Source organism: Poecilia mexicana, unplaced genomic scaffold (assembly GCF_051168715.1).
Source record: "Poecilia mexicana isolate PSO_F unplaced genomic scaffold, ASM5116871v1 scaffold_19, whole genome shotgun sequence".
Classification (NCBI taxonomy): domain Eukaryota; kingdom Metazoa; phylum Chordata; class Actinopteri; order Cyprinodontiformes; family Poeciliidae; genus Poecilia; species Poecilia mexicana.
The window spans coordinates 18,378,170-18,401,618 of NW_028263388.1; the positions used below are offsets into that span (position 1 = coordinate 18,378,170).

The following is a 23,449-nucleotide window of genomic DNA, read 5'->3' on the forward strand; positions in this document are numbered from 1 at the left end:
TGACATCCCAATGTCAGTGCTGTAGATCCTGGTGGTGTGGATCAGTGAGTCGATGTCTCGCTCGCTCTTGGCGTACATTTGATGTCATCCATGTAGAGGAGGTGACTGATTGTGGCCCCATTCTTGAGTCGGTATCCATAGCCAATCTTGATGATTTGGCTGAGGGGGTTCAGGCCTATGCAGAACAGCAGTGGGGACAGAGCATCTCCTATATGCCACATTTGATGGACACTTGTGCAAGTGGTTTGCAGTTGGCTTCAAGGGTGGTTTATATATATATATATATATATATATATATATATATATATATATATATATATATATATACACAAATACATGTATTCTTCGTAATCCCATTGTCTTCTATTACTATAAACTTTGGTTTTGTTTCAGAGATCTTGCTCTGGTAAATAATTAATAAGTTCATCTAAAAGCTTTGTTTTCCCACATCTTGCTACTAAAAAAACTTAATGTGGATGTCAGTGGTTACTGGGAGCACTAAGCTCTTCGATGTAGTACAACCACAAAAAAAGAAGAAAAAAAAACAGTTGGTCTTTTTCCATAACTATTTAATCTTGTTACAAATATTAGTACTTATTGATTATCTTAGAAGATCGATATGGTTTTTAATTGTGGATTTCATATTTGTATTGTTTTATTTATCGATAAGAAGCATTTTATGAAATGTTCTTCCTTTCTTGTGGTAGCAAATGTTTCCCGTTTCCTTAATCTCACTATCATTAAATTTGTTGAATGATTGATTTAAATTATGATGTTGGTTTTGAAAACATACACCAGACTCAGGAAACTCAAAATCACTGCACCAGATATTTTAAATTCAGATCCTACAATTAAAAAAACGACATAATGTAATTTTCTGTGGGGAACAAATGCTGGAAGCCCTGCCCTCCCTCCTGTACAGGCAGGGCAGAGACATGAAAGCAACATCTTCACTCAGTCAGCAGAGAAACTCACCAACCTCACAGCCATGATTCTCGCAGGTTTCTTTACTCTGTTCCTCCTTACAGGTAAGCAAAGATAATGCATAGAGGTGTACAATAAAATATGTGGTTTAATTTTTTTTAATTTTATCGCACAGTTTGTGACATATTTCATGTCTTTAGAGTTTCTAGAATTGTAGTAACATGAAAGAAGTTTTTTGTGGAAGGAGTAGAGGAAGCATTCACAGATCAGTGACACAGTTTGCTTTGTTTAACAAAATAATTAACTTTAATAAAAGTATGCTTGTTATAACTTTTGAGAAGAAACATTGAAAATCAAGTTATTTATTTTAAAAGATCTGGGTTACTTTTATACCAGTTACTAAAGAAAGTAGAAAATGCAAATGATTATATGTACTATCACTATCTGTAAATCTTTGAGAGAGGTAGTTGTAAATAATTAAAAACATCAGTGTTTCAATCTATTGCAGCTTAAAATACAAGGATAAGGAGTAATGGAGAATAGATGGATGGATTTACTAACATTCTCTATAAAGAATATTTCAGAGATTTTATCCTGTAATATTTGTCACCAGTTTTGGATTTTTGTCTGGTGCGTTTGGGAGTATCAACAATCTGATTGATTGATTTGCAGAGCAACAACAGGAGTAGGCAGTTTTCAAATGATTTAAAAATAAAAAATGAAGCGCACACAGTCAGATTCTGACTTCCCATTTGGAAAAATCAACCAGATTGTACAGAGAAGTCGGGCTTCCCACTGAGAAAGTGGGAGAAACTCAGACTACTTTGAGTTTCAATATGGCTGCCCCTCTCAAACTGTGGTGGAAACATCTTTATTTTTCAAGACATAATTCTAATAATGTGTCTAAAACTAATGTTACAGTTACAAATTAGCAATTTATAAGTGTTTGTTTATGGAAAGTAATGTTTAAATCCCATCTGCTGTTGAGACATTGCTTTTGGAAAGATAGGCTATTAAACGTTATAAACAAAATCTCTATCTCATGTTACATCCATAAATTTGGAGGAAAATGGCAACAACAAAAAAATAAGAGACAGGAGAAATGTGTGATTTCTTTCTGTCCTGTTTTTGTTTTTTTATTTACTCAACTGGTTTTTACTTCTAAAAGCCTTTTAGCTTCTCTGCTTTGTCTTCCATCTTATTTATTTCTAATTTCCATGTTGAAACCTGAGCTAATGGCTATCCCTTCTGTTCTTCTCCACAATTACATTATTGCCACTTAGGCAGGAAATGTATCGGCTGACGTGACATAAAGTCAAATGAATTGAACATTGTCACGTATTTAGTTCTTTGAAGGTGATTGAATTAATAATTTCATATTCAACTTTTTTTACAATAACTAAAATTGAACTACTAATGAACACACTCTTTAGTTCGTGATAGAGAAATGTGCGAATCTCTCTGCAAGCTGACAAGAAACATAAAAACACCAGACAGTAAAATCTAAGTTTTTAACAACAAATATCCCAGTCTAGGCATGTAACATTTACTTTAAGATGTCTTCAGCACAATTCATGAATGTAATAGTAAATTTTTGCTTTCAGATGGAAATACTTCATCGTTACAACAACAACAACTTGAAGATCCTCCAGGATCATCTGGAATGTTTGACGAAATGTCAGGTACAAAACTAACATCGTAAAAGTTCTTGAAAGGTTGAATTATCATACCAAACATAATCTCAAAAGCATATTTTAAAACCGTGACATAAATTGTAGAAATGCATCTGTGAACATTATGTATTTAAATCTGTCACACTTAATTGTAAAATATTTGGGTGAACTGAAAATATTTCTCACCCAAGTCAAATGGAGTAAATCTGAAAATATGAGTCTTTACTGTCATGTCACAATTTTTTTCTGTGGAATGTAACTCCCAATTACTCAGGGAAAATTTACATATCCACTGATTTATTTATTTTTTTCTTTTTTGTAGTACATATCTAAAATATTCAAAAGAAAATGTAGCTTGGGAGCAGAATTTAATTTTTCTGGCACTAATTACAAAATGAGGAATGTAGATATTCGTTTTTGTGGTCGTACTAAGATAGTTTCCACTGCGCACATTAATGCATAATAAGGTATATTTCGTGTTTAAACTAATAACATAGGTAGTTGTAAGGGTTTTTGGAGGAGGTATAAGTATTTGTAAGTTTTAGCTATTCATAGGCAACCACAATAAACCTCCATAATATCCCCCATTTGAGGAATTGGAGTTTGGAAACTTTAGTTCAGACTCTCCCATCTCTGCTGCGGATGTCACCAAGGAGGTTAAAAGGTTCCTGGTGGCTCCATTTAGCTTGTGGATGATTTAGGGCATAATGTATTAAATTGTGAATTTAAAAGATGCACAGACATGTCTACACAGAGATAACATTGGCGATATTTGTGGAAAAACTCTCTCTTTCTGTCAGGTGGAAATACCTCTGATCCAGAAGTTTACCCGCCTCCGTACCCAATCCCTGATATAGGTTGTATATTATCTTAAAAATTTTATTTCAAATTGTTGGGTTAAATTCTAAAAATATTTCTGTGAATACATTTGTGTGCCCAAATTAGATTTAGAAAATATTTGGGTAAACTGTGAGTCTTTGAAAACATTTTTCACCTCAAATCAAATAAACATATCAGAAATGTAAAAGTTTTTATTATTGTGTCTCTCTTTCTGTCAGGTGGAAATACCTCTGATCCAAACCCTGAAGAACCGCCCTTGCTCTTAATGCCTGGTACAAAACTCAATGACTTAAATCACTTAAAATTGGATAAATTTAAAAACCAAACCCAATGTACTGTTTGCTCTCATAATTAATGATCTTTTTGTTGTTACTCACATTGTTTATAGGTAAAAACTATTTTGGGGAATGTTAATAATCTCCTGAAAGGAGAGGCTGTTTTTATTCTTTAAGCAAATTCAAACCCATTTGTGCAGACAAAAGAATTCCTGAATGATTCAATAAATGAATATATTATTTCATGTTTTACAGAAAATTATTTAATAATCACACTAATAAAATGGAGAGGGACGGTCTGTATAATTTGACAATGACAGATTATTTGCAAGTACACAGTTGTGTTAGCATGTGGTATATACCGAGTTATATATACCATATATAATGAGGTAATAAAATAAATATGTTTTTATAAATGTTATTTACACAAGCACATATAACATGATGGAACAATTCTGTATTATTGTAAAGCTTATCTGTGTTTTTACTGGGAGAGGAACAAACATTATCTTCTCTTTTTCAGGAAATATAGATATACGTTTTATGGAGTATCCAAGCATAGAAAATATGAAGCTGATCTTTGAACAAATTCGAGGTAAGTGACTAATGTCAAAATATTATATGATATATATATTAAAAACATAGATACAAATGGAGATATTTATGTTTTAAAAGTATCTCAAAACACAGGTACTGTTGAAAGAAATTGATTTTAATTTCACAGTAGCATTTAAGTGCGACTAGTATATTTACATTTAAGCTATGTAACAAGATCTGTATGTAGGACAGACCCTGAAAAAAAAATTAAATAAATACATGATAATATTTTATAAAGTAGAAAAATGCAAAATATCTAAATAAAATGTGATGGTAAATAAAAATCATATAAATAAATACACACTATGGAAAAACAAGAAAAATAATGACACAAAAAAGGAAATTAAGCTATAAGATTGGACATAAAATGGAAAACTAGATAATAGTTGAAATAATAAACATTATTATTAATGATGTGCCCAACACATTAATTTATGTAACACATAAACTGAAGTAGAGCACAGAACCTCAGGAGTGAAAAAACCTGGGAATTATGACTGACCATACAAATCCATTGACTTTTACACTCATAAATTTATATAATGTATTGTTTTTAACTATACCTGTTTATTTAACTGCAATATTTATACTTTATTTCATACTTTGTTTTCTGACATACTTTACAACTAAACTGGTTTGCTTTGTTTTGGACAAACAATGACAGTAAAGTTCTATCTATGCTTTTGTTAGGATGCAAAATTTGGCAAATAATTACTTCATCAAGCAGCTGTTTCTCTGCAATTTTGTTAAAAATCCGTCTTCCATAGTTTTTTGACCGCAGTCACATTTAAATAATGTTACTGAAAAAATAGGGTTTATCTGTTCATGATAGAAGTTGGCCATGTGCAGTGAATAATCACATTTTTCACACCATATTAGCATGTTGACTGAAAGAGATTTATTGCAGCTGTCTTTGTGTTTTAAGTATAAGTCAATAATCTTAGATCTTGAAGTGAAGGTTGGTGAGAAACGTCTGACAAGGATGTCCAAATCTGGAGGGGAAAAAATCTGGTTTAGTTTAGTTTTACCATGTCAAACTGCCCAGTTATAAATACTGAAACATTAAATATACTTCAAAACATTGGTATGTAATCATTTGTATTCAAACAAACTGCAGGTAATTTTGATAAGTCATAGAAACCATGATGGAGAAAACAGTGAAGGTACAAAAGTTAAAACAAGAGTAAAAGCAACATTTCATTATTGTTTTTGATTGTTTTTCATGCTTCCTATAATTTCAGAATATGAGGTTCATTCTCCAGAAGAATGCAGTACTAAGGCTGTTTTGAACCACCTGAATCTGACCCAGGACAGTGACAAGTACACTGTGGGTCGGCCCGTCAAACACCAAAGTCATTTGACGTGGGTACTTCTAGACATGAGGATTTATGCTATTCTAGATGTGGTAAGTTCTTAAAACGCCCTGCAATGCTTGGTATGAATAGTCATAACAGCTGGACTTTTTGTAGAGGTGTGTGATACTGGGTATTTTGGTATCGCAGTATCCAAAATATAGAAATACCAGTAACGTTACTTGATGTTTAAGTATGGTATATCATCAAACTTCTGACTTAAGAGGAAGTATTTTCCACTGAATGGAAATGTTTCCTTTTTCTTTGGGAACCTGCTTTGAATATATTCTCAAAAGTTGAAAATGGTCACTTCTAAGGCAGGACAGCCTTATAAAGTGTCTTAAGTTATTCATGATTCAAGAGCTTTTTCATATAGTGTTGTTAAATGTCGGATGCTATTTTGCTGATGGAAAAAAAAAATCACTCAACTTTTTTCCTTTGCTCATAGAGAGAAAGTGACCAGACTTTCATTGCCTATATCTGGATTTACTTGGTGAGTTTAACTTGCCTTACACATTTGCTACTGTTAGAGATTTTTCGGTATTATCATTTTGTTATTACTTTAGTTCACATTCAGTCTATAGATTATTGTGATTTTCTGTTTAAAGTGTTCTCTTCCTTATGTGTGTATGAACTGATCTGGAGGTCACGATTGTCTGTTCATCTTCATGTGAAACAGTTAACTCTGTGTTTCCCAGACCTTAAAGCCTTATCAACCAAAATACCTCCTAACTAAGGAACTGCCTGTGTGCAGTCGTATTTTGCCTTGTTGACAGGTTGACCGAGATTTGAACCGGGCTCAGACCGTAGATCAGATATCACACCTGGAACTGGGTTGCTAGTTGTTTGGGTTAGAAGTTTTACGACCTCTGTTGTTTTTCCTGACTGCCCCCTTGGCTGTTTTGCTTTGACAATAAAAACAGGGGCTCACGCGGAAGCAGACCAGAACGCTCTGTGAACGGCTCGGAGGAGCAGTTGACGGAGTCTTCTCCTTTTGCAAAAGCCTAGTCATAAAATTCATATACGTTGTCTGTGGTTCTTTTATGTAGGTTCGAAAGGAAAAAATACCCATCAGCTACTTTTGTGGAAATTCTTTTTTTTCTTTTAAATTAGACTTTTCTTGGTACTTTAAAGAAAAAAAAATCAATTCTCTATCCCTACGTTTATCTTTTAATTGTAACATCAACCCCGTTTTTCCCCTAAGTAGAGGTGGGACAATGAGCACATCTGGTGGGACCCGGAGCGATTCTGTGGAACCACACATATCTTAGTCCCCACCAAATATTTGTGGATGCCAGATATGACTATTGAGGAGATGTAAGTTGGTGTTCAGTTCATATTTGCTCACATTCCTAAACAGATTGGAGTGAACAAAATTAACCAAACCAAACTAAGTCAAGTATAAAATGCCGCCAACTCAAATTCCAACAAACCCACTATAACATTAAAATTATATTTTTTTCCCTCCAAGCTAAACACTTGGTAAAAATGAGTAATTTTGTCTAGTTGCCTGACTGACATACCCCACAGTGGGTTAATTTGAAGGTCACTGTCTGTATTCATTGTTCTGTAGGACAGAGCAGGACAAAGCCTCTCCAAGTCCAAATCTCAACATCAGGAACTATGGCTGGGTTGAATTCAGAAATGACCAGGTGGTGATCAGCACATGCAAGATGCGTGTTTACAAATTCCCATTTGACGTTCAGAGCTGCAACATCTCCTTCAAGTCCATTATGCACTCAGGTAAACCCCGAAACATGTTTTATCTGACTTTATGTATTTGTGTTTCCAAACCAAAAGAAACATGCCACATGTGCATTTTCCATGATAAGATGAGAAGACTATAAAGATGTTTAGGTTTGTTTGTTTTTCTGGCACCAATGCCAATCTGACATTTGTGTTTTTATGTATTTTTACTTTTACGTATTCATGGCTATTGTCTATTGTTCTATTGTATTGTATTGTTCTTATTGTTGTACTGCAGTCTTTCCCCTGTTTCCAAGACAAATTTCTCCTATGCGAGATTAACAAATTATCTTATTTTCTCTTATCTGCCTCAGATGAAGAAATAAAGTTATTTTACTACAAGAACAATTCGGAGATCTCAGAGTGGTCTCGAAAAGCTATGGAGACGCAATACGAGTGGCTGTTCGTCAGCATGACAGTCACAAGCAAAACTGTCAACCATTTTGGCTTCAATCAAACAATGATTGTTTACACGGTAAGTATTTTTAACAGCTCAGCTTAATGTCGTAATATAGTTTTTTCTTTTAGCTTTGCATGAATTTAAATGCAGACAAATTTAACGTGTAAAACAAATTGGCTCCTGTGGGAGCCAGGAGGAGGGTTTTAGCGCTGTTAATCACACTCATGTGCGTGATGTTCCCCACAGAAGAGCCTGCCATGAATGCACCGGTTAGTAAGAAAATTGTTTCTTCACCATTTGCACAGCCACAGCAAAACAGCAGTCTTGAGCTTGTACGCACTCACTGGGAGGGTGTGAGGCGAGCAGTGCATACAGGAGCGTGATTAGCAGCGCTAAGGCCCTCCTCCTTGCTCTGACTGGTTGTTTTTGGCCATTTGTTTTGGTGTATTTCTGCAGATGGCAGCAGGACCACAAGTAGGAGGCAGAGGAGCTTGATTTTTCACAGATCATCTGTCTCACAATATAGTGACAGTTTTCACAAATATGCAAAAAACATATTTATATAAAAGTTACTGCAGCTTTATGGTCAATGCATGATGCAGTTCTACCCCCTCAAATGCCTCTCAACTGTTGCTCACTGAATGTTTTGTCTTTTCTGACTACTCTATAAATCTGCAGTATATCAACAGTTTGAGACGCTCAGACTGTCCCACCTGAAACCAACAACCACGTCATTTAAACACAATTTTTCAGCATTCTGGTTATTAGTTTCAACCTCTGAAAGTCATATTTACAACCTCTAGATGCTTAAGCTTATGTTGTCTATGATTCACTATTAGTATGAACCACAGATTAGACAAGTGTTCTCACTGAAGTGGCCTGCAAGTGCAGATTGCATTAGTTCATCTAATGCAATCAATTGTAGATTGCATTAGAATCCTGAACTATATCATTTGGTTTGCTTCAAATGCTTTCTCACATTTCTCACACTTATGTTTTTGCAGAATGGAAGGAAATTAATTTCTCCTACATTTTTTCAGATAAACATGAAGCGGAGGTCTGTCCTCTACATTGCAAACTTCTTGCTGCCTGTCCTTTTCTTCCTGTGTCTGGACTTCGCCTCCCTCCTGTTGTCAGACACCGGCGGTGAGAAGGTTGGCTTCAAAATCACCGTTCTGCTTGCTGTCACAGTGATGCAGCTCATTCTCAATGACATTCTTCCATCTTCTTCGGACAAGATTCCCTTAATAGGTTAAACATTTTTTCTTTCAGGTTTTAGCTGTAAATATCAGCTATAATCTGATATTTACATAAAAAGACCCAAGTACATTTCTGTTCACTTGTCTGAAGTTAAATCAGACCAAACTTTTTTTCTTTTGGCTTAGTTAGAAATACTAAAATTGTTTTTATTTGCTAGATGTTCCTGACAGAACTGGTCGAACTCAGTCACTGGTCGAACTCAGTCAGGTCTGTTGGCCACTTTACTCTCACACTCTTTCAGTTGCCATCTATTTTAGGAAGTGCACCAGTTCCTCATGCAGCAAAGCAGCCCTACAACATCATGCTGCCACCGTGTGATACTAGCATCCCCTGTTTACACTCCAAACATAACAATGCATGTAAACTTATGAATTCAAAGAACGTTACAGAAGAAGTCCCAAAAAATGCTCTTTTCAGAATTGTTTCTGGCATTTATGGAATGTAAATAGTTTTGATAATTCTAACTAACCTAAAAGAAGAGAGGTTTGATCTGATTTAACTTCAGGGAGTGGGAATAACGTGGATGTGTCTTTATACTTGGTGTATATAAATATCTGTTTGCTCCCCCTCAGCGGTTTATTGCATTGGGACTTTTGCTCTTATGCTGCTCAGCCTGTTGGAAACTATTTTTGTGATTCATCTAATTAATAGAGACGCGTGGCAGGACATTGTACAGGACAAGACAAAAGACCCAGTTGAAGGTCAGGAGGAGAAACTCACCAACTCGCACACCTGTTTTATCGGAGAGATCAAATTTTAATCAGTTCGAATGTTCACTCGGTGATGTTCTGTTTTGATTCGAATGCTCAAGCCTGGGCAAAATGTAACTTCATTTTTCAGGAATCAAGACATGTAGCAGCTGTGCATCTGTTAGCAAAAACTCAGCTGATGGAAGGCTTTCTATTGGAAAAGAGGTAAGAACTTTAAAAGTAGCATCTTTCTGTATGATGTTCGTATACGAGTTTGATGACAAACATGTCTGCAGGGCAGCGAGGGCGGAGTTACCGAAGTCTCCATTGCACTCGAAAAGATGTCAGATGAGCTTGGAGAAATCAAGAAATCAATAACTCTTCTCAGCAGCAGACAGGAAGAGGATAAAGCCGGTTACTGGACCAGAACTGCACCGAAAATAAACAAGGCTTTTGCAGTTTTTTATGTCACAGCAGCTGTCCTGTTTTTACTGTCTGTCTCTATAATGTGGTATTCTGCAGATGAGTAGTGACTAAATGAACAAATAGTTACTTTTTATTTATTTTGAACATCAGCATGTTTGACTTTTCCGCATTTTATTAATTTCAAGAAGTGTTTGTGTGTTGTCCGATCACTTATTTTTTCCCCACCGCATAATTTTGCTTTGCTAAAGCTGGTGATTTGTGCAACAGTGTTACTAACCAACTTTTGGCGCCACTGAAAAATGAAAAACAAGAGAATGATTATGCCTGAAAAGTGGATTAGTATGCGTTATCCATAATTCAGCAAAAAAGATTTGAAATTTGAATTATTGAATTGTGTGGTTATATGTGAAACATTATTATATGCATTTTTTTAAATAAATACAGAAAGTGTTTAAGAAATTGATGGGACAGTCTAAAGTCACAAACAACATTTTATGATATTACATATTGTTCTACCAGAAAAACATCCATTTCATTTGTCTTGGTAAATTAAAATCTTTGTGCATTTAAGCCTAGTCCTAAATCTGTTCTATTTGTTACATATTGTGCTAAACCACCCGAAATTTGTGAACCGTTAAACTGAATAAATGGTTGAGAAATCCAATAGCATGTTGAAATGTGTGCTTTTACTTTGAAAGTAAAGTCCTTTTAACGCTCAGAAACTGTCATTCTGTAGGCAGTAAATAACTGATTATTTCTGACATAACATAAAATGCATGATTTTGCAATCTTCATGCTATGCCAAGTGTTGAACAGCCCCCACAAATAAATAGTTTGGAAACATTTTTCTACATCTGGTTTCTGTATTTTTTATGCATGCGTGTATCAGAACATCAAAAATATTTTTTTCTCTAAACAACCTTAATTGATAGAGGCAAACAACTGGATATTATACTGGATATATACTGGATATATTTTAAGGCAAACCTTCAAAAATAATGTTTCCTTCGCATGGCAACAAATGAAAATCAGCCAAGACACCAGAAAGAGATTTGTGGACCTAAGAGAGTCTAATGTCAACCCATAATGATCATCAGGTAGAGATGGACATGACTTGATGTGATAAATCACCAGAACAGAAGTGAAAGACTTTGTGAAAATGGGTCACTATCAACAAGGAAATGGGCAGCCATGCCACTCAGTGAGAGAGCAGTGATTACTTCAGAAAAAAAGTATGAGATAATGATTAGTGTTGAAGAGCATTAATTGCTGGTTTTAACCTGCATGATTAATCCCTTCAAAGTTCAAAACGTTTGGACATTCAGAAATCTGCTGGTCCAGACCAAATCAGGATATATTTTCTGAATAAAAGCTTCACTTTTCATCAAGAGAGCCCTCTCCCATTTTCAAGCAAAGCCTTGTGGTGAGTTAGTCCATTACTCTTGGATCTTTACAGCAGTTGTTGTCAAAAAACAATGATCCTACTGCTCTAGGAAACTCTCTATTTCCAGTTTAAAACTAAAATATCAAAATCTCACATAAGTGATGCATCTTCTTTGCTAGTTTCAGTCTCACCAGTCAGGCTTTATACAAGAACAGAGCATTTTAACTGCAATAATCTTTGTCATAAGTCATAAAGATCGTCAATTGTTTTTTCTAATAAAATCTGAAAAGAGTGCATTTTATTACAGTCTCTAAGTCAACACTCTGCAGAACTGCCTTTTGAAAAGCGTTTTTCATTATGTCCAACTTTTTATATAAGACAAATAGCCCAAGCGAATGAGATGAAGGGCATCTGTTAGCATAATTTTCAAGATTTTATTTTTAAAGATTCTCAATTGAATATAGCTCTGGATTTTAACTAGGCTGTTTTAATACATGCATTAAATTATTTTCGAAAGCTTTTAAATTGCATCTTGCATTGTGGCCCCAATACTTTGGTGCTTGTTGCTAAAAGGACTTTTTATTAGTTATTCTAACTCTAACTTCCTGGAAAAAAGCCTCTTCTATTTGTCGTATCTTCACAAAGCACTACTCATCCCAAACCACAACGGAAATTAGAAATGCTGTTAAACAGACAGACTCTAAGTGCTAAGGAGGTTGGCTTTGCTTGGTAGTGTTTTTAACACATCACATCTTAAGATTGCTCGAACAGGACAGAGCTGCAGACTGACCTCTCAGACAATGATTTTCACTTTAACTTGCTTCATGTTTCTCCTCACAGGTAAGACGAGATCATTTCATGCAGTGGATAATGTTTTAGAGGTGCTGTTCACTTAGCTATTTTTGAACTCCATTCATAAGAAATATTTGATCAAAATGAATAATAAATATTTCATAACAATCTCAATTATATAAGAATACATTTGGAATGCTCTAAGAAACAAATGGTGCCGTTTCAGATAAAAATTTAAATCAGTCACAAGGATAAAAGTTTAAGTGTTACTATATTGCAAAGTGTGTTCCCAAAACAGCTTTTACCTTAAGATGTGGGACCACTAGGACGGGATGTCATCTATGTATTTAGATCATTTTCTGTGTGTTTATGGTTTATCTGATCAAATATATAACAAAAAAAAAATAGCTTCACTATTTTAGTTGTCTATTACTAATGTAGAAACGTCCATACTTTAATCAAACTCAGTGTCAATACTAGGCCTGTCGGGATAAACGATAAATCTATTAATCGCACGATAAATTAAACCTATCGACCTCATTTTAATTATCGGCTTTATCGTCTCTTCCTGCCGTTTTTTCTTTCGCTTGATGACACTGAATGAAAAAAGGCTCAGCTCCGGTGCTCTTCACTGACCCTCCCTTCCTCATTTCCTTAGTGTAATGTCCAGCGCACACGACATGAGTTGTCGGCCGACTGTCGACCCATTTTCAAAACCTGAGACACATTAGCTGACAGAAGTCCTAGGTATAACGGTTCAATCGGGTTCGACCGTGTTGTGTCAAAGAATGGGCACAAAATAATGTCTACAAGTCCATTTAACTAGTTTTAAAATCAGGCATTAATCAATGCTTTACTAGAATCTAGCTGCAATGCATGTGGCTAGAGTCAGCGTAAAGTCATGACTGAATGAAAATCATTATAACCTATTTATGTCACGTTAACGAAGAACAGCTGAAAAGTTACCGGGTTTATCAACTGCGGTAGCAATTTGGCTCCAACTCCTCCCCTTGTCATTTCTATATTATTTGCACGAAATGTTGAATAAATATTATGTTGTTTCCACATATCATCTCCGATGTCCGCTGGACTGCTTTATAATTTCTGCCAATAAACATAAAAAATAATTAGCAAAATTTATTTCATAAACATTTTTGAACCAGTTCAAAATGGATCACTGGCTGCCACAGCTTGGAGCTCTGACTGTTGACCAGACATTGCTGATGTGTTTTTTATTTAAAACACAAAATAATATGGGTGAATTTTAACACATTTAGAGCTTATAAAAAATGTCTTGCAATTACACAGCTTTGTATAGATTCCTTCCTGGAGTGCTGAGTTTTGGAAAAAAAAAAGGAACCTAAGAAAGGTTGCATATCTTTTTAAATTGAGTGGACATGCAAAAAAATGTAAAGTGTTTGTCGTCCAACACAGAGGTGGATTTATATTCATGACGGCAAATGTGTATTCAGAAAATACTGATAAGGAAATTCTGCTCTGTTAGGCAGCTGTGTGTCACCAGATGTTCACAATGACCCACTGATGTCCAATCAGAGCTTTATGGACGCTTCAGGTAATCCAGTTTCTGTTAATCGATCTGAAAAATATTGCAAAAATTGAACATGAAAGGTAAAATCTATAAACAATTTATGCTGTGATTTTTTTCAATGGCAGTTGAAAATGCAACAAGTGATATATTTTCACATTTTTCAAACTCGACATCAAACCAGACGTCTGATGACAAAGGTAAACCTGACTTATTTGTTTTTTGTAAATCATTGTGTTTAATCTAACCATGGGTTAATCTCCATTTTTAAATCCTTCAGTAGGAAATCTATCAGTAGGACAATATATTGTCATGCTACAATCACAGCATTCAATTGATCTTATTTCAAATTTATATAAATAACCTCCATAGCGTAAAAAAGAATTTTGAAGTGAAAGGAAAATGAATGATTTAAATGTTATTTACAAATAAAAAAGAGAAAACGGTGCTGTGTGTTTATTTTGTAGACCTGCAGTAACAGCAGGAGGTCTTTGCTCATCACTTGATCATTCCATATTTGTTTATTTGCTACCCTGATCTGCATTTAACTGTAACCGTGTTACAGTAATGCAGTTATTCATTACTGTAACAGGAACATTTACCAATCACAAATCAAGACATTTTTAACTTCTTAAAATATTCAACTGGATTTTTAATTTGGACTTTGGCTTTCCAACTATTAATGAACAAATTAAATATCATGAAGTAATGTTACATTCCAGCTCATTGCTTTGCCAAAAAAGTTTTCCTTTCACTTTACAGCCATGCACAAAAAATATTCAAATATATTTAAAGTCTTAATGTGAGAATTGGTGATTTAGTAATTGCACAGCACACAGCATGTAATCAAAATTAAAACTATGGAAGTGAACATTTTTCAAACTCTTTTACTGTTCTAACAAAACTCGTGAATTCTTGGTTGAGAGTTTTTTTGACTACCAGGCAGCAATGAGGAACCATAACACAATAAGACTTTGTGTTTTGCCATTTTATACACCAAGCATTACATGAAGGCTTGATTGCATTTTGTGATTCTCCTGTTTTTCTAATCATAAAGTTTTTATTCTGCTTGCAGCACCCACCTGCAGTTATCAGAATGTTCTTGACCACCTGCATCTGACCAAAGCTAATGAAACTTTCACAATGAGCAGACCTGTTAAAGATCATACAAATAAAACAGTCTTATACCTTGAAATGATAGTCTATGCCATCCTGGATGTGGTAAGTCATAATGTTATTTTTTTTGTTTGTTTTTTCACTTTTGAAAGTGTTCATTTGATTTTTGTTGGGGATTTTGAATTTCTGAGTTTGGATTTGTTTCTTGTACTTTGGTTCTCATGTTAAAGCATTATATATTGCTGAGACCTAATTTATATATACTTTTTGTTAGATTCTGTTTTACTATAGCAATGGTCATCTCTGTAAGAAATCTGTTTTATTTAATTATAATTGCCAAGTGGTTGCTCTTGAAAAGCAAGTATTTCAGCAGTTTGTTGGTCCAGAGCAATACATGTGTGTGTTAAGATAATGCAAAGTCGGAAAGACGTTACGGTGGACATTAGAGAGGCAAATGTCCATCAGTCTGGGAAGCATTATGAGACGAGACATTTTTGGCAATAATTTGCAATACTATGTTGGGTAATAATTAAACACAGCAAATCGGCACTAATATCTCAAAGTAACTGCTGAAGACGGTAATGTCTGCTTGACGTTAGAGCTGCTAAAATTTAAAGCTATTGAGTCACAGGATGTAGTTTTACTTTATGCTTACTATTTGTCTCCATGGCTGTAAACTGGAGCTGCAGTTATGAAAGACTGGAATAAAGTTAAAGTACATAAAGTAAAAGATGCACAAGTTTCACTACTCTGTTAATAACTGTACTTGTATTAACTGTTGTTTCAAACTGAAATATATAAATATATATTTCTTTATGCACAGAAAGAGACAGATCAGACATTCATTGCATATGTTTGGATTTACATGGTGAGTAACTTCTGAAAAAGATGCATTTCATAACATGGCTATTTAATAAAAAAAAACAAAAAAACAATTTGATACTTTTTAAGTTGCATTTTTTATTCAACCATGCTCCACGCACTCACCCTTCTGGATTTATATTTTATTTTTCCATTCAGGAGTGGGGAAATGACTACATTTTTTGGAATAAAGATGACTTCTGTGGAATTTCAGAAGTAATCGTTCCAACAGAGGTACTGTGGAAGCCAGACATAACAATTGAAGAGATGTGAGTATGCATGTACTGTAGAGTCCTGAGTAACTTCGGTTGAAAGTAATGCAATTTGAAAGAAGAATTTAAATTATTCTAAAGTAAAATAAGTAGTTATTTTAACTTGATATTGTGAGTAAAAATAAAAGAGAAATGCATGCTCTTTAACTAGGTGAGGGCAGTTTTTTCTTGCATATTGTGAAATAATAATTTGGTTTAAACTGCAGCATTAAGTTAAAACTCACAATTGAAGAGTAATGAACTTAAAAAAATGTTTAGATAGCTTGTCTCTTGCTGTTAAATCAACTTCATCAGCTTTAATTTCTGAGTTAAAACCAACAAAAAAATTTTGTTGACTTAAATTGTATTTTCAAGGAAGCAGGTATACTTTCATTTTTAAATTAAACCACCTTCAAATGTTTTACAGTGCACCATTCTGAGCACCCAGTAAGACTGAAAGGATTTAAATCTCAGCATTTGCTTTGACACATCCTTCACTAGGAAAAACTCTCCACTCAGACTCCTGTGCTTCTTGTCTATGCGCTTCATGTCCGCGCTCAGCCTTGTGTATCCTGTGTTTCTTTATGCAAGCAAGAAATTCGACTTCAGTTTCACTTTCTTCTTGATACAGACCTTTAAAATATAAATATGTAAAAATATATTTTTTGCTATCGGTTGTTAAAAAGCAGTATTCCAAGAATATTCAACATTTGAAATCTACCATTACAAATTTCAGAGGTTTAAGCTGTTCTTTGCTTGGATTTAATCCATTCAACAATCATCTATTCTTTCACAGGATAGAGAAGGACAAAGCTCCTCCAAGCCCCTTTCTCAAAATACGCAGTAACGGGACGATTGAATTTAGGAACGACCAGATTGTGATCAGCGCCTGCAGGATGCATGTTCACAAATTCCCTTTCGACATTCAGAAGTGTAACATCACCTTCAAGTCCTACTTGTATGCAGGTGAGTTCAGTTCATCTATGTATAATCAAACTAATGCAAAATATTAAATTTAATTTTCGATGGTATGCCAAACAAAACACACAACACAACAGCTTTTTGAATTGAAATTCTATAGAAAATTAAATCTAAAACACACGTTTTATCGACACTGACATCTTGTTATAAGCCTAACTGTTGACTTCTTGCTCTTCTGTTTGTCTTAGAACATGAATTACAAATCGAAATGGAGAAAAATAGTTCAGTAATATCAATGTGGTCTCGTGACATAATGGCGACAGAATTTGAGTGGGTGTTTGTCAACATGACTGTCACCAATTCTACAGTGAACCATTATGAATACAATCAAACCATCGTTATTTACACTGTAAGTATGTTCTACAGGGATATCTCTATATTTTCTATTGTCTTAGTTTTGCTGAGCCAGGGTGTGTGTTTTCCAGTGCAGTTACTGCTGCTAACGCTACTGCTGTTGCTAACTTTTGCATTCCTATTGTTTGTGATATATACTGCACATATAATTTTGAAGTAGTATAATGAAGTGGTTAATAAAGAATTTACTGCTCATCTCTGCACCTTGGCTCAGCAAATTTACCCTTCACTTTTGTTATATTCATAAACTTCATAGTCATATTTGTTTTTTGCGTTTTCCTCTAAGCATGCCTGATTTACTTACAAAAAGATGCCAAAATTCCTGATTCTTAAATCAAAAACCAAATATTTCACACCATCTCCCACATCTTTTTGCAGATAGAAATGAGGAGAAAATCTGTCCTCCACGTTGCCAGCTTTGTGCTGCCTATCCTCTTCTTCTTGTGTCTGGATTTTTTCTCCCTCCTCCTGCCACACGGTGGAGGGGAGAAGATCGGCTTCAAGACCACTGTGCTGCTTGCCGTCACTGTGATGCAACTTATTCTCATCGAGGTTCTACCTTTTACATCAAGCAAAATTCCCATTATAGGTAAAACACTATGTTATCTTTCCCCCAGATAATATTTATATGTGTAACTTATGCTGTTAAGAGAGTCTAGCAAAAAGATAGTGGGCACGAACACAAAAAAGGAAGCAGGTAGGTACCAAAAAGGTAAAAATCAACTTCAATTTTTAAATTGTGTTTGAATAGCATGAAAAGACAGGAAATAAGAACATAGTACCAAAGAGAAGAGAAATATTAACAATAGTAGAGGGTGTGACTGACAGGGTCCCACTACTTTGATCAAGAGCAGAATATACTGATCCAGTGTTTTATTAATGTGTTGTTGGTTCCTCCAAGTGGTGTACATCCTTGGGATTTTTGGACTAATGTTGCTCAGCCTCCTGGAGACTATAGTGGTGAACTATCTGATAGAGATGGACTCAGCATCCCAGGACGATGCCCAGAGTGTGAACGAAGAGTATGGTAAAGACGAGCATCTATTAATTATATGCTGTTTTTTTTTATTGATTTAATTATATGACTGTACTGCATTTAAAACAATTTCCATTTATCTGTCTCAAACTGTTTTTCAGAGATAAAGAAACGTGTTTCATCAAAATTTGATGAAACTGCTGATCAGTACTCATCTATTCACAAAGAGGTTAGTGTTACAGCTTCCAATACAACATCTAACTCAGACTGAACAAGAAAAATCGATTTGGGTTTGACAAAAAAGTATTGTTGTTGAGATTTTTATGGAATTTAGCTTATCAATCAATATTTATATTTAGAACATTGAGACCGGTGCCTGTCTCCAGCAATCATTGGGTGAGAGGCGGTACACACCCTGGGTAGGGCAACATGGAGACACACAGGATAAACCACCATGCACGCACACACTCACACCTACGGAAAATTTAGAAAGCCCAGTTAACTTAACAATCATGCAAAGCAACAGTGTTAAAATTGCTCCATTGTGCTCTCTCAACAAACATGAAGGTTGAATTGTTTTGGTTTTAGACTAAACATTAGGAAGACTTGTTGTCAGTAGTTCATAGAATAAAAGAACAATGTTCATTTACTCAAACATATAACCTATAGAAAGTAAAACCAGAAAATTTTTCAAAGTTGTCTCTAAAATTCTTCCAGAGATGTATATGCCACTGTTACCTGTTAAAATGAATGTAGCTAAACTTGTCCGCTGACTGAATCTCTCTCGCAGGGAAGCCACAAACTACTGACTGAGGTACTCCTGGCTGTGGAAAAGGTCTCTGACGAGCTGCAGGGAATAAAAAGATCTGTGATGTTCCTGAGCAACAAAATGGAGAAAAAGCCCTGCTATTGGGCAAGAATTGCAAAAAAAATTGACAAGATATTTATATATTTTTATGTAACAACTGTGTTTGTGTTTTTACTTGTTATCTTCACTGTGTGGCTCTTATAATCGGACAGATGGAGGAAAGATCTTAAACATGTTCATGCTGGTGCTGTATAACATAAGTGTGAATTTGGGTGCAATTTTTCAAACAATCAGTCACTCCTATTGTTTGTAACTTAGTGGTAAATTTGATGAAGAGGATTTCATTGTCTTTTATTGCTGGTTGTCATGTTTAGGTGCCATTTGCTTGACAGCAGCAGTAAAAAAGTTCATGGAGGATAAAAGGAGTCTGACAATGTTCAGAACTGTATTGATGCAAAGTTTTTGAATTAGTTTCGAGACTAATATTGGATCACTCCTGTTACATTATCAGGTAATCTGCAGGACCCTTTTGTCTGCCGTACTGAAGCACCAGACTTAGATGCAGGACATATTCTTTCAAACTCTAGAGGGAAGTTTGATGCAATACTTTTTAGTTCAAATTAACTTAACACTGATTATGCAAATACATAAACATCGTTATTTAATTTCCCCTTGGGATCAATAAAGTATTTTTGACTTCTTGAATCTCAAGGAACTTTTGCAAAAATGTCAGATTCATACACAGTAACAGTCTTTGTTTCATTGAGCACATATTCAGCTAAAACAGTCTGATTCATTAAAATACATTATAAAGTGATATCTAATCATATCCAGTATCATTTGATTTTGATTGGTTTGGCAGTATGATCAAAATCAGTTGATCAGATAATGCCAGTTAGAAAAAAGTAATTATCTGAAGAGGCCCAGCCACTTGCATCAAGTTAATGACTTTACTGCAATCCCTCCACCAGTGAAGTATGTGGTGACAGTGGAGAAGGACCAGTCCCTCCAGCAGATCAGTATGGATGGGAATCTGCTGCAGCTGGCTGGGTTTTAAGAGAACAGACTGCAAAAACACACACAGAAGCATCAGTGCAGGAGAACTTCTAAAGAAGAGCAGACAGTTATAGCTCTGCAGATGCATTTAGAGTTTTAAAGCAACAAAATTGTGTATGTATTATAACTTACTGGGTGTCATGTTGAACTGTTACCCTGCATGAAAATATTCCAATGTACTTCATATTTTGCTCTACCTATCTCTTATTACATATTAAAAATATTTGTATTATAATTACTAAAAATTAAACATGTACTTAAGCAATTAGACCATATAAAAGGTCTAGGTATGGTGTGGTAACTCATAATAAAATAAATGTGTATAAAATAAAGGACAGGCATGATTCAATTTAAGCCATGAATGTGAATTTAGTATATAACCATGAAACAACAATGAGTAAACAAGCAGGCAGACAAAAGTATATCAACATAAAAGTTTGTTGAAGATGTGTATATTTTTGAATTTGAAGAGAATGTCGTCTGATCTAAGATAACTAAGTGGGAAAATCAATCAATAAAGGTTCATTCTCAAATGTTTGCTTTAACACTGGAGTTTTCATTTGAGCAGTTTTGATTTATTTACACTGAGATGAGCAAAAAAAAAAAAAAAAAAACTGAACCTCGCTTTAAGTTTGTACTCTGAATGAAAAAAAGCAACGCTTCACAGGCATCAAAATCCAAACAAATGAATATTTGCAAACAAAAATAAATAAATAATGCAATGTTGGTCCTTGAAAACTTGTATGATGATTTTAAAATGTTTTCAAATTTGCTTTCATAAATGTTATACACACCAATAATGCTGTGCTCCAAACTTTGACTGACAGTTTGATATGTTTTCCTTATTGATTGTAAATTAATATAGATGCTGCTGTTTTACATTAAGTTAAATAAACAAGGTTAAGATTTCTAAACACTCTTTGCCAACATTCATCAAATACTGTTTATGTAGAATGAAATCTGCAAGCAAAGATATATATATATATATATATATATATATATATATATATATATATATATATATATATATATATATATATATATAAAACAAAGTTCAAATTTCTCATGTTACCAAATATGGAAAAATAACCACCCATGACCTACAGAATATAATAGAAACATTTCAATTTATGTACTGTACCAATTACAAGAAATAAAGGCCTGAAATATTTCACTCTTTCTAATGAATCTATGAGTTTCAGTTTCTATAATTCGTGACAAAAAACTTCTAATATTTTCAATATATTTTTCAATATATTTTAATTTTGTGTCTGTATGTACCACTTACATTGTTTAGATACTTTATCATTTACTGATTATCTTACACTGACTGTGAAATTACATTATTGTGACTAAGTTTTTTAAACACAAGGTCGCCACATTTGGCATGCAGATGACATTTGAATTATAAGAGTACACATTTTTGCTATTAGCAAAGCATTATCAAAGACTGTTTAACTTAATTGCTTTTCCATTCATGGTCTTAATGCAGTCCCGTTTGTTGTGCACATGTTAAAACCTCTGGAAGTGTTATTAAATTGAATAAAAAGTTGTGCTGTCCATTATAGCATATTAACAGTGTTGCAGACTGAGAGTCAATCTCTGCATTTGGTATAAATTGCAATGTGGTAAAATGACTAATATATTTCTGTGGTTCTTCAACATCTAAATGTAAGATAATTCCTGGAATCATGTTGCTGGATAAAAGCCCTGATAGACGGTCCAATAAAACAGCTGAAAGGAACAACTTTGAGGTTTTTCTTCTTTGCTTTACTGTGTCTGTGAACTTTGAAGATAAATGAAAATGCTTCAGAATTACACAAATTGTAGTTTCACCTTAAAATACAGTAATAGACCAACAAAAAAATGAAGCAAGTGAAAATATTTAACATAATCATAGAGAAGACTATGGACTTCAGTCTGGCAAGTGTCCGGGTCTCTTGAAGCCTCCATGGCGTGCCGCACTGAAAAATGATCAGTATTGAGACTCCATGTTTTATTGATTTACAGATGGGAAATAGGGAATCAATAAAAAGTTAGCTGTAAGCAATTAACGAAAATTAATGGGGATAAAACCCTGAAGTATACCACTCTGTGGCTGAAAACTTTAAAACTTCATATTGCGATTTGAGGTTCATTTTTTTCATAAATAAATCTTTTGTGCCATCTCAGATCGTTTATACTTACATGGATCCCAGGTATATGTAGAATCTACTTCATTGATTCAGTTAATTTCAGTAAAGTTATGATACACCAGTTCACAGCAATTCATAAAATACTCTAAATATTTCTCAGAGTAATGTGATTCTTTGGAGAAACTGAAAACAGCTACATGAGCTGTTTGTTGTCATACGCTGGCTTTGTGTTGCAGTTTTACTTGAGGTCCTTCGAAAGCTGGTTTACATCCATGATTCTCTATTCAGTCTGTGATATTTCAACAGTAGCTGCCAATTAATTACAGCAAGCAGATATTGTTTTGACAACAAAATTGTAGTTGTTTGAAGAAGCAGAGAACTTTGTGAGTCAGTATTCAGTTTGTATAAACCTTTCAAAACCTATGTAAAATCTTTACTTTTAATGGTGGTGTGATTTTAAACCAATGCTTGCATTAAAATGTTTCTATTCACTTCCTCCTGAAAGGGTAGTTCTGGTCAATAAAGTGAATATAAATGTTCTTATTTCACCTTTCTTGTGGCTGCTCATCTATTTATATTTTGTCTTGGCAAAGTGCTACTTACCACACCCACAATGAAAATGATAAGTGAACGTTTTCAGCGTAAAATCAATTATGGTCACTGATAAGACAAGTGCAGAGGGTGTTGGCCTCTCTGGCAGATCACAGATCAGAGAAGAGGAAGCTGCACTCTCAGATCAGGGCCATGGGTCTCCCATTCATCTGTTTTCTGCTCTTTCTTTCAGGTAAGCTGAGATGATTTTTGTCTGTGAGGACTCGTATGCTTTTTAACAAAGGCAACCATACTGTACTTCATTATGAAGGCAGATTGGTTTTTTATCAATGCTATTTGCTTCAACCACTAAGGCTTCACCTGTCTCACAGCTAATGATGAGTTTTAGGATAAAGTTTTGAAGCTTATCTCCAGATGTAAAAAAAAAAAAAATTCTCCACTTTCGTAGGGCTCAA

General features: G+C 34.5%; 2 protein-coding genes across 2 annotated transcripts; both read left to right on the plus strand.

Annotated features, from left to right (window-relative positions):
- Window positions 1–970: 970 nt before the first annotated feature.
- Window positions 971–10,747, plus strand: LOC106912701 (5-hydroxytryptamine receptor 3A-like). The gene is made up of 13 exons (XM_088016513.1): window positions 971–1,028; window positions 2,529–2,606; window positions 3,656–3,709; window positions 4,236–4,307; window positions 5,551–5,714; window positions 6,110–6,154; window positions 6,869–6,978; window positions 7,235–7,404; window positions 7,722–7,882; window positions 8,848–9,058; window positions 9,640–9,808; window positions 9,906–9,981; window positions 10,053–10,747. Exons 1-13 carry the CDS (start codon window positions 989–991, stop codon window positions 10,284–10,286), a joined length of 1,584 nt encoding a protein of 527 aa, XP_087872639.1. The 5' UTR covers window positions 971–988; the 3' UTR covers window positions 10,287–10,747.
- Window positions 10,748–12,390: 1,643 nt separating this feature from the next.
- LOC106913263 (5-hydroxytryptamine receptor 3A-like) lies at window positions 12,391–19,811 on the plus strand. The gene is made up of 12 exons (XM_088001062.1): window positions 12,391–12,406; window positions 13,863–13,931; window positions 14,033–14,104; window positions 14,980–15,125; window positions 15,844–15,888; window positions 16,041–16,150; window positions 16,929–17,098; window positions 17,302–17,462; window positions 17,846–18,056; window positions 18,369–18,494; window positions 18,605–18,672; window positions 19,234–19,811. Exons 1-12 carry the CDS (start codon window positions 12,391–12,393, stop codon window positions 19,453–19,455), a joined length of 1,416 nt encoding a protein of 471 aa, XP_087857188.1. The 3' UTR covers window positions 19,456–19,811.
- The last annotated feature ends 3,638 nt before the right edge of the window (window positions 19,812–23,449 follow it).